The sequence below is a fragment of the Oreochromis aureus genome, linkage group 17 (assembly GCF_013358895.1).
Source record: "Oreochromis aureus strain Israel breed Guangdong linkage group 17, ZZ_aureus, whole genome shotgun sequence".
Taxonomy (NCBI): domain Eukaryota; kingdom Metazoa; phylum Chordata; class Actinopteri; order Cichliformes; family Cichlidae; genus Oreochromis; species Oreochromis aureus.
Window position 1 is genome coordinate 9,037,708 of NC_052958.1, and position 12,214 is coordinate 9,049,921.

General features: G+C 39.0%; 1 protein-coding gene across 8 annotated transcripts in view; it reads left to right on the forward strand.

Annotated features, from left to right (window-relative positions):
* znf800b (zinc finger protein 800b) overlaps window positions 1–12,214 on the forward strand; it is a 32,393-nt gene that overhangs the window by 13,478 nt on the left and 6,701 nt on the right. For 6 of the 8 annotated variants that reach the window (XM_031726582.2, XM_031726581.2, XM_039601269.1 and 3 more), the window contains exons 2-5: window positions 563–674; window positions 3,770–4,112; window positions 8,335–8,430; window positions 9,919–10,062. In XM_031726582.2, coding sequence (XP_031582442.1) covers window positions 618–674; window positions 3,770–4,112; window positions 8,335–8,430; window positions 9,919–10,062 — 640 coding nt within the window. In that variant the 5' untranslated portion in view covers window positions 563–617. The remainder of the gene's footprint in view (window positions 1–562; window positions 675–3,769; window positions 4,113–8,334; window positions 8,431–9,918; window positions 10,063–12,214) is intronic. The other 2 variants (XM_039601272.1, XM_031726583.2) reach the window with 2 other exon arrangements.

Genomic DNA, 12,214 nt, shown 5'->3' on the forward strand with positions numbered 1-12,214 from the left:
CAATTCTTACTTCAATAGAATTACCTGTGACAACTTATTTGGCTGCAACTATAAGGTGTTCTTAGAAGAAATATATGCTGCATATCAGTTAGGACAAGCAATGTTCATGAGGCAGAGTACTCTGTTACAAATGCACACATAGAGATGGTGCAAATCATGTAGTGTATTGGTTCATGGTAACATGGAAGACTGTTCTCATCAACTTTCTGTAAAACTCCCACATTTTCTGAAGGCTAACACATGTTCAAGATGATGTTAAATGATATTAAATTGGTAGCATTTTATTTAAAGTTTAGATTGTGTGACTTACAATTCTTTCACTAGTCTGCTCCACTGATGTTGATAATGTATCATGGTAAAGCTTTGTGTAATCTGCACACAAACAATCCTTTACAAATGTATTGCAAGTGTACATCTGTAAACAAGAAAACAGTGCACAGTTAAGATATGAGAAACTATAATTTGTTTAATTCTTTAGACAGCTTTTCATGCTTTAGTGGTTCTTCCAGCAGAAGGTAATTCATTCAGTCCAGTTCTTGGCTCATGTGGAGTGTTGTTGCAGGTTACAGGTGTATGCTGGTAGTGAACGTGTGGGGCAGCAGGCCAGTCTTGGCAGCATGGTGAAGGCCCAGAAGTCAGCTGGGAGGAAGAGCTCTAACTGTCCCCGCAGACAGGTACTGGACAAAAGAAAATCTAACAATGCCTGTCTGATTGTAAAGTCACACTTCATTTATGTTAGACCCAAATGAAACCTAACCTATTATTGAAATACCTCCTGCCACATGTTACAAATTGCACTGGATGTGAGCTAGGGAAAACTTGAATTCTGTCCTTATATATTTCCCTTTAAGTACCTTCTTTTATTTGTCCTGGCCCCTGTCTTGTTTGTGTTTTTTGTAGCATGTGTATTGTGCCTGCAGTCATTACAGTGTGCACTCCCTATGCCACAGCCTTTGCATATGGGAAATAGGGATTGTACAGATACACCAGGTAATACAATCAGTATTTTTATTGTGAAAAAGAGAAAATACATCAGTGATTGTGTTACAATAGAAGCTTATTTACAGTCTAGACATGGCTATTTAGACGGCTGGGCATTTTTGAGAAAAAAAACAGTCAATACGACAAAGTGCAGAGTCTTAGCTTTAATTTGAGTTGTTTTTCATCACTGGGGAGGATATTTTAGGAGCTGTAGCCCTTTACACATAATGCCAACATTTAGTTTACATTTAATTTAATGCCAAACTAAATCATGTTATATGTTCTAGCCTCGCAGTCAATCTCAACACTCTTTGTATCTACACCAGTGAATCTAGTAGGCCTGCCCTTTCAGCAAGTGAAATGCAGCTCAGTCAGGCTGAGATTATGTAACAACGACTCCACGCAAGGACTTTTTTCACCCTGAAAAGCTTTTTGGGTGCTCTGGCCACATGTTAAGGATTATTGTCCCACTGAACGATGATAGGTTGTCTGTTGTGTTTCAGCGCATTTGCCTGAATACATTTAGCAGTGTTTATCCTTTTTCATCTGTCAGTCATTTAATAATCAAGAAATTCTTGTGTACCAGCTCTACTGACAGCAATGCATGACATCACCATGTTTGAAAAATGAGGTGCTTTACTGAGAGTCATAAGCTGTTCCTTTTATTTCTGCATGTTTGTTTTTTCATAATTTTGATATAGATGCATTGTTGTAGAGTTCTGTTCCAAGAATTCTTGCCAAAGTTTTGTGTGTTTTGGCAAACTGACACTTTATCTTTGTGAGGATTCTGTGTATTTTGTAAGTTTTTTTTTTTCTTTACTTTTTCACTCTTCACGTGTTCATTTTCTTAATAACAAGAAGCCTTACTGCAAAGCGGGACACAAAATATTTAGTAATGTTTTTGAAATTTTGAAATTTGATCACCTTATTAAAGGGGCTTTATCTCAAACATTTCTTTTAGTACTACTGTAAACCCTATTAATATGTAGTTTTCATTATTCTGTTTTGATTTGGTTTGCTGATGCGCAGAGCCCAAGCAATAACCAAAAACTGTAAATGCCATATACAAATGCAAATCTACAAATCTTCATTAGAGCCCTGCATCTTTTTTTTTGTTGCAGTTACAGACCTCATGATTAAATACCATTCATCGTGTGATTAATGACATAATGCTGTCAATATCCTTATGAAAATCAGTCTTGTTAAATAATTATCACACTGTTTTATCCGTGATTTTTTTGATACCGCTTTCACCTGTTCGTTTTATTCTTTATTCCACATGATATTTTTTTAAGGAGTGGAATTTCATAGCCAGCCCACCTACTCTAATCAGTCTTCTTTCTTGTGCTTTGTGCTCACCACTTTCCATTGAAAATGAATCATGAATAGTTGACTGATTGACTGGCAGATGAATTGAAATTCTAAGTGAATGGTGGCACTCCCTGATGTCTTTTTTTTTTTTTTCAGCTCATGATGGTGATTTTTTTCCCTCTTTTTCTTAAAGTAAAAACTTGCTGTGTTTCTTTCTTTCCCTTCATCTTTGCACTTGAACCATTGGTTGAAATAAATCTGTCTGGGTCCACTGGGTTCATTAGGTTTTGTGTGTATTGCACAAATGGGATATTGTTTGGCTATTTTGCAGCTATTTGTTTATGCCATGATATGGCAATGTGTCTGTTTCTATGTCTTTGTGCCTTAGTGTCCAACTGGCCCACTTGTCCTGTGGTGATGTGCTGTAATGTACTTAATGTGGAGTCATTTATCCCTCTTCAAGGACAGCAGGGACACGAGGAGTTAGTGAGGCAGACACAGACAGAGAGAGAATGAGGATAAATTGGTGGGTGGCAGAGGAGCTAAGATTGGGGACTTGGATAGAAAGGAGGTCTGGTTAAGAGACATAAATACACACACACAGACAAACATGCTGTGTGTGCACACATTGAGGAGTTGATGGGGAGTCACTTATCTGCTGGGGGGTAGCTGTGTGTGACAAGGTTAATGTTCCTCTACAAAATTTCTGGATGCTCAGGAGACGTGTGCAGAGACGTATACACAGTCAGCTGTTGTGGTCCTTCATTCTGCCCAACAATTGGCATTAATTCAGGACAAGGACAGCTACAAATTGTATTTGTAAGGGGGTCTCTTCTAATTTACTTGTCTATGAATAAGTTTCGTATTTTGTGTGCATTTTATGCATGAATTTTCAGTCTTCAGTAGGTAACATGCATGATTTCGAACTTGTTTTTATTCTTCGACTCTGCTAGAGTAGCTTTGTAGGATACACTGTTTAAAATAATGTCTTTTTTACTATGTATTAGACCTTGGTGCAGCCCTTTATATTCATCCACTGTCTAAAACAAGCCATTTTATCTCCTTTCCCTTTAAGGTCATTCTCTCTTTTAGCCAACTTTCTTCTAATTGGCTTCCCTTTGCAAACAGAACCTTTTACCAGGGGTGCGTTCCTGAGACGAGCCTGTTAAGTATAAAAAAGATATTTAAAGCTTTTGGCTCATAAGCAGTTCCACATATGCTAGTATCCACCACTGCAGTGGCTTGCCCTTTTACCTACAGTGTTAGTCACTTTCTCTTTGACAGCTACTATCTAAAGCAGTTAAAGATTTTTGGATTCGTCTCCCTCCAGTGGTTGTATATTATCACAGTGGCAGGCAGCAATTCTTGCTGCTACCTACAGTACCCACAGGAGCATGGAGATTACAGTGGCTTTAATTATAAATATAGTCCATTTTATTTGTGTGTCTTATGTTGTCATGTCTGGCTTTCTTCTCAGAGTGGTGTTCAGCCAGAGATGGAGGGAGGCCAACTCCATTCGGACACCCAACATCAACAGGTGCAACCCAGACGTGGAGATCAGTGCTCTGATCAACTCCATCTTCAGACCTCTGCTTCAGCTGAGGCGCTGCCGGTGAAATGGGACCAGAAGGAAACTCCAGTGGATGTTCAGGAAAGGGGCAACTCTGCTGGACAGCACCAGGGTAAGCCTCTGTGGAAGCCCATTCCCCCTCTACTGCCTGAGCCTCATAGGAACAGTACCACTGAGACCAGGGACCAGAGCTGCCAGACTGAGGAGCAGCTTCTGCAGACCAGTGCCTGCAAACATGGTCAGAACACAGGTGAGTATGACTGTTGTGTGCAGACTCAAGCTGTTGCACTTAAGGTTTTGAGTCGTCCGTTTATCCCATTTTCGTGAGCTCATTGTTTGAGGAAAGGGCATGGGGAAATGTAGTGCAACCTTTTGCTTGGGCTCATGGATGAACTGATAGATGTTGCTGGTCAGAGCTACTTTAAGAATAAGTAGCTGTGAATAAGAATAATGTTTATAATAATGTTTAAAACGATGTTATATATAATAATGTTTAAAAGGACAAAATTCAAAAGGTTAAAGGTCAGCTAAATAAACATCATTATGTTTTGCAAAAACACTTTTCAGGGCAGTGTTTAACACTATAAAAGAAGAGCAGACAAGGCTTTTGTTACCACATTTGTCATTTGGTCTGTTGCATTAGTCTTTTTTGCTTTCCTTCAAGTTCTTCACCAAGTATATTAGTAGTCTGGACAGACATGGCTGTAAACTACAGCATGGCTGGCTGGCATACAACCTCATGGTGGGAATTTTAGTCTTCACTCTGCACTACTCGCTGCCTTGATTCATCCACCTACAGGCTAAAACTGTCTGTCGGCCTCCTGTCAGGGCGCTGGAGTAAGGCTGGACTCCAAAGTCAAAGTGAATGGTTTGTTTATACACAGAAAATGGGAACTGCCTTTGGCTTTGAGCACCACTGTGGGGACCACTGGTTAGCTGGAGCTGTCAAATGTTTATGAAAGTTTTATTTGGGAACTGATTTATTACATTAGTTTTTTTTTGCATTACTCCTCCATTTGTAATGGAACTTGGAAGTCATTCTCCTGGTGTGAATGGGATTAAATCAATAGGCCTAACAAATAATGTATAGATAAATGAACACAGTTCTAGTTTAAGAATAAGACTTAACCCTTTATTGATTAACTTAATAAAGGGTTAAGGGTTAAAATAGTCCCAATTCTCCACTTAAGATGAGAACTTGAAAAGACTTTCATGGCTAGATTGTGCAGTTGTCACATCTGTCCTGCTTATGTGGTGTGATTACTTTTAGCTAATGTGTTTCATGACCCCAAAACCAAGCTTCTGGCTAGAGTTGTAATTTGTAATACAAGGCTATGAAATCTACATTTTATGATGACAGATGTTCTGTCTGAATTCTGAAATATTTGCTTTATTCTATTCTTTTGGTTTGTTAGATGAACCTTCTCTGCCTTTCATTCACAATAGCATTCCTTCTTGTCTCATGTTTTCGGAATAGAAGAGGTGTATTTATGCATCTCACATATGTGTACACTGATACTGTGTTAATGTCATATAGTTCTGGTAGCAATAAAGAAACACTGCACAGAGAAGCTCTGGTTGATCTGACTCTCTTGCATAGGGGGATGTGGAGGTCAGAGTGGTCACTAACCTTCACCCCTGGGATTATAGCAGCATACGCAGGGGAGGTGTTGGGGGATGGTAAAGAGGAAAACACGTTCTGTCACACATTAATACATAATCTTCATCTCTGTTAAAGCCTCTCACACAGTTGTCATTTACCTTTCTGTCTCTGTGCCTTTCTGCCACCTTCTCTGTGGGTGTATTACTCTGTATGCTAGTCTTTTTGACTTATATGCGTCTCTCAGGGTGTTTTCACACCTCCACAGTTTAGTTTGTCAGAGCAGAACAACCGCACTGAGACCTATGGATAAGTGGTCTGGGTCCAGTTCACGAAAAACTCCAGAGCAGTTTGTTTACAGTTAAAATGTGATCCAACCTCAGTCCGATGAAGTGTGAAATATCACCCAGATATACCGTTTAGAGAAATTCTCCATGTTATCAAGAACACAGTACCTTTTTCATTTAGTTTTATTGCTCCTGCCCCAGCAACATCTAGCCAAAAAGCAGAATCAATGTTCTCACTTGGTTCACTTGGAGTTTGCTTGGGCTTTTTCTCTGTGTGAAAAAACAAGCTTACAAACTCATGAAATAATTCAGATCAGAGTAAACCAACCGCAGTTACACCACTTTTACACTTGCAACATGTACGCAAAACAGGTCTACTCAAGGTGTGTATGGCATTTTGAGTAGACCTGCCTCCCAGTATTATAGAAACTTCTTAAAAATAGACAATTGATAACTAGATGAAAGCAATGTGATAACTTTGTATTGTTTATAAACATGCTGTTTAAAAATGAAATATTGATACCACTATTGCACATGTGAAATAATTATGTAATTGTTCTTTTTGTTTGCTTTTGTTAAAGTTATACTGACAGACTATATTTTTAATTTAACTTGATAAAAAAAAGACAAAAGACAAAACGCTTTATCACATTTTTTTAAAGATTTCTATACATATCACAGTAATGTTGTTGCCTTGATGCATTTTAATCACAGTAATCATGACTTGAAAATCTGACTGCCCTAGTTGGCATTAAAATATATTGTACCAGTGCAAAATTTTTAAACATCAGCTTCTGAATTCCAACATGACATTAATTTACGTCATCTTGGAAATAGCAGAGCTTTCTACAAATTAACAGAATGCCAGTCAAAGGGTACCGCTACAATCTCCAAGATACACAAATGGTAGTTTATGGGCTGTAATATATGTGCATGCTTCAGAGGGAGACAAACAGTGGATATTTGTCACAGCTGGAAGCAATGATAATGTTTTATTTGGAGCCTTGTGGTAGCCATTGCTTTTACAAACTGCTCTTTTGTTGCAGTAGAAATAATGTTCTCAATGGCATCTTATTTTTTGAGGTGATAACAGGGTGTGTGGTGGTGTATGTGAAGGTAAACACCCCTGTGGTTGTTTGTATCCCCATCTCAGATTGTATTGATGTAAAAAAAAAAAAAATTGTTCATGGAATACAAAAAAATAATTACATACAAAATAAAAATTATGCCCTCATTCTACCTTTTATTATAGAGGAGGTAGGATGAGGGCACTTTACCTACCCATAAGTCATTTCAGTAAACCACTGCAGGTCTTTCAGCCACAGTCAGCTTCTATCAATAATGCAAGAACCAAAGCTCTGCTCCTGCTATGTTATATTTAATGTTTTATACAAAGGAAAACTAAATTTGTTTGACTCTGAGACCAATAAGTTCTTTCTTTCCATGAATGTGTGCTGATTGTGTTTATTGTGTTGTGGCACAGGATGTTGTGATCACTAATGTGTGATCCTAATGATGCATTTTTTTTTTAACAAAAGATGACAATGTTTGTTTATGGTTCATCCAAAATGACCACAGGTTTTGAATTGAAGTAATTGTATAAAAAAAACTAACAAAAACAAACTTATTGTCTGAAAATTGTTTAAAAAGCTTTAAAAAGTTTTTTGTTCAATCAATAACAAACAACTATTATCACAAAGGCCAATAAATAACACTGTGGCGACAAATTTGATCTTTCGTGCAGGTAGAAAAATATCTGATTTACACTTTTTTTTAAACTTGTTGACTAGTACTGTTGCATTGAGAGTGAACATGAATCAATTCAACTTGCATGAAAACAAGAGAGGAGCAAAAGACAAGTGTCTCACTGTATTATATGACAATTGAGTGAATGATTACATGCATTAAAGGGAAGCTAGTGCAAAAGCTGGTACATAAGTCAAACAAAACATTAAATCCCTCCCATGATCAGGATTGCTGCTTTCTAAGCCTGCATCCTCCAGTAATTGAGGTCATGCATAAGCAAAAAATATTCTCCAGTGCACGTCAGTAAATTTCGCCATGTTCCTCTTTTGGCAGATGTGTGGCACTGTGCTAGACCCAATTTGGAGTATCCAATCCTTTGCTGGTGCCGAACTCTGTTGGAGTCGGCACAAAAATTTGCCAGCAGCACGTCTCTGCCCTCCCACTGCACGTTTTTCATCACTCCCACTTGAGCTGTAGTCCTCTGAGCAATCCCTGCAGAGAGATTTCATTTGTAAAGGGTGTTTTTTCATTTACACCCGTGTCCTGTGTTTCCTTTCCGTTATAATGCTGATCCTAGAAGGCAAAGATGGAAGGCATGCTTTCTCATTGTGTGTGTGTGTGTATTAGAAGGTAATGATTTCAAAATGAATCACTATCCTGAACAGACTTCATTGTCTGACTCTGATTGTATTTGCCCTTTAAGCACTGGCATTGGCAATATACTTTGTTCCCACCAGCTCCTCAGAATTTCTAGGTGATGCTTTATTTCTCAGTGGCTTTCATACTCTGTTGTAATTACATGCTCACTTTAATAAAATGCTCTCTCTCTCTCTTTTTAGGTCTCTGTGTGGAGCCGGGTGATCCTCCTCTGCTCCAGCAGCCTCTGCAGACCTCCAAGTCTGGGATTCAGCAGATAATTGAATGCTTCCGTTCTGGTTTGTGTTTTCTTATTGTCCTTCATTTCATTCTTATTTATGAACTCCTGTCACTGCTCCCTTCTTTCAGTTGAGTATGTGTTGACAGTTTTCACAATGGAGTGCCACAAGAAATTGTGATCTAATCCCAGTAACACAGCAGCAGGATTGCCATCCTTTATAGCACAAATTTTATTGATTGCTAATTTGTTTATTTAATAGATTCATTGTTTAGTCTGAAAAATATCAGCAAATTGCTACATTGAAAAGATGCAACCCTGAACTGGATAAGGAGTTAAGAAAAAAGGATCCCTCTTTTCCATCCGTCTTGCACTTCTTGATTCCTGAAGCCATGATTATGCTCTCTTGCGGACAAGGACATGAACAGCTGTAGACACCGTGGTCAGTCTGCTTGAAGTCTGCCTGAAAGGCACATATGTAGGTGGTGTATTGCAATGTAAAGTCTCCATATCTGATGACAGTGAGCACCTATTAGCTGGTCTTCCTTTGCCCAGCAGTGCTTTACAGTTCCTCCTGGGTCTTCCCGAGGCTATATAACTATAAAACATCTCCAGTGATTTCTGGGTCTACCCCCAGTTCTCTTCCCAGCTGGGAATGCTTGAAAAGCTTTCCAGAGCTCATGCCCATAGGTGAAGGTTGAGACATAGCTCGACTATTAAATCCAAAGCTTTTCCTTCCAACTAAGTCTCTTAAAACAAATCAACAGTACAATACAATAGTCATCAGTATTCAAAATACTGTAGATTATGTTTCTGTTGAAATAATGATTATTCTGCCTCATCATGTACCTCTAAATTGTAAGCTCACTGTGGTTATGCCTTGCTGTTGTAATCCATGCCACTACACATATAGTTCTGAGCCACTGGCAGAGGGCAGGGGATAAAATGAAGTGGCAGGTGTGTGTGTGTGTGTGTGTGTGTGTGTGTGTGTGTGTGTGGTCCTGACATATGTGTGAGTCATCGTAACAGTGTTTACTCTGATTTTTACATAACATAAATGTGTCTATGTGCATATATGTATGGACACATGTAAATTAAATTTCCAGGAAGGTGCAGCAATGCGTCACATACCCAACAAAGCGCTGAACAGATGCACAAATGAAATGAATGCTGAATGACAGTTTTTGAAAAAGTAAAAGTAATGAAAGGAGTGTAGTCCTTAAAACAAAGACTTCATTATTATTATCAGAAATCCTTTAAAAGAACAAAGTACTAATTCCAGGGATTATGATATCTATCACAGTTACCCTACAGGGTTTTCATGCATACAGGAACTTATCATTCCTCTGTGATTAATCCTAATTTTCTATGCGGTGTCTTATATCAAGATATAATACAGAGTCTTAAAAAAGTGAAAAAAATATAAAGGAATTCAAATTTTGTCTAATAAAATGTCCTTCAGCATTGTGATGCTGCAGCCAACCTACGCTTAGGACTTTTGTTGAAGATACTGTATCTGTGCTTTTGACTCCGTATATTTTTGTTGCAGGCACCAGCCAGCTAAAACACATGCTGCTAAGGGAGGTGGACACCATCTTTGAGTGTAAACTGTGCCGCAGTCTGTTCAGAGGCCTGCCCAACCTCATCACACATAAGGAGTACTATTGCCTATCACGCCTGCCTGAATCTGATGGTCAGTGACAACGTGCCTAAGCGTGCAGACACACATTCATCAACATGTCTGGAATACACCTTCATGATCCAAATTCTGCTGAGAAAGCCCTGAAAAGAGCAGAGAAGATGCCTGAAAACTCAATAATAAAATCAATCGGTACAGCAAGAACTGGGGACAGACCTTTTGTGAAGACTGGGGGCATTCAAATTAACTTGTTAACACCCCCAGACAAACTGTAAGTCCCTGGATAAAGCAGGGATCAAACTTCACTTCAGCTTGGGCCCCATAAATCCCTGAGGTTACCCACACACAGACGCCCTTGGCAAGGGAAAAAAAGCCTCTGATTTCTTTAACGTCGCCTTCTGCTTCTTTAAATTTGACTTTCTCTCACTCCCAAGGTTCCTTTACTCTCTTTCATGCCATCTGTCTCATACTCATTATTGTCTCTGTCTTTGTACACACAAACCCACATCCCATTGCACATCTATCCATCATGCAGTTTCTCCTCTCGTACTACTAAGCAGAGTGACTTTGATCTCGCACCATTTGTTTTATCTACTCCTCATTAGCCATAGTATGCGTCCACGTCTCTTTGCTTTACAAGAGGAAGGAGGCTCCAAGAAAAGATGTACACTAAGAAAGTCCTCAAGCAATTTCTCCATTAGCTTTCTCTGCTTTCTTTTAAGAAACAGCTGTGTTGGTATGAACAGTCAGTTATATTATTTACCTTGTAAAAAAAAGCCTTTTAATTGTATCTGATCTTCATCTGCTTTTTGATCTGTGCAGCAGTAAGTACAGCTTTGTTTTTGTTTTTCCTAAACGGGAGTCTATCAACTAAGGTTTTTAGTGTATTATATTAGAAAATGACTCATTCATACTTGTCCAATACAGGTATGACCCATGATGTACTACATAACTGTGCAAGACAACCCTACAGTGCAGACACTGACCTCATGATTACATTGCCAGTAGGGATAACAACCACAGAGGTAGACTTTACAGTAACAGCTCTGGTAGCTATATAGTGTGTATAAATATACCAGAGGATAACATACATGGTTATGCCAAAGAGCGTAAAGTTCCTTGTGCCATTTAAGGTGGCGGTGTATGTCAGAATGTAGATCTAGTGAAGTATTTTAGTCTATAGCAGAGTTGTCAAACTCCAGTCCTCGAGGGCCAGCATCCTGCTTGTTTTAGAGATATCCCTGCACTGCCTGCTGCTGATTACCTGGTTTAGATGTGCTTTGCCAATAAGAAGCTACAAGGGCAGGTTAGTTGGAAAACAAGCAGGACAGCAGCCCTCGAGGCCTGGAGTTTGACACCTGTGGTCTAAAGCATGTCCATACAGTGTAGACATACTAGAGTGTAAAATATGACTGAGTGAGCGCAGCCTGTGTTCAGTCTCTTGGTGCAGTGAAGGGGCCCCAAGCTTTGAGGAGGCTTACTGCCTGGGAGAGGAAGCTATTTCAGTGTCTGGGAGTGTTGGTTTGGATGGTCAGATATGCCGGACAGCAGAGCAGTGAACAACTGATGGAAGGGCTCTGTAGACCAGATACAATGTTCATTGCATAGTTCTGTAAGTGGTAGGGCCACAATGATCATCTCTGCTGTCCTTATAATCCACCTGAGGGACTTTAAATCAGTTTTGTTGCAGTTCCCATACCACACAGTGATTTATAAGAATAAAATAAGGGCTTTATTATTGTTGAGGAAACCCTAGTCCTGTCAAGAGTAAACATTTGCATTTACTTGAAATAAAATACTCTTCGTGGATAAGGATATGTGCCAATCTAAAGTTGCACAGAGACGGTGTTTTGTAGCCCTGCACCCTCATCCGTTCACTACATAACCTGAATCACATCAACCACTCTACACTCCAACAGTATTAAATGTTGTTTCACTCTCTCCTCTTTTCAGTAACACAAAAGAAAATTAAAGAGAAAAGCTGGTTGGCCCCTGTGAGATTATTTTGTCTGTTTAGATTTGGGCACTTTTATCTGATGCCTTTGCACAATTTGCCACAGGTCAGAGATTTTAAATGAATACAATGACTGCTTCTGTTTCTCTTTTTAATAGTATAATGTAGCAGCCCATTAGGCCAAATTGCAGTCTTTCAGGTGATGGCATTACAGCTGAATGAGGATCATTTTCCACTAATTAAAATCTTTTC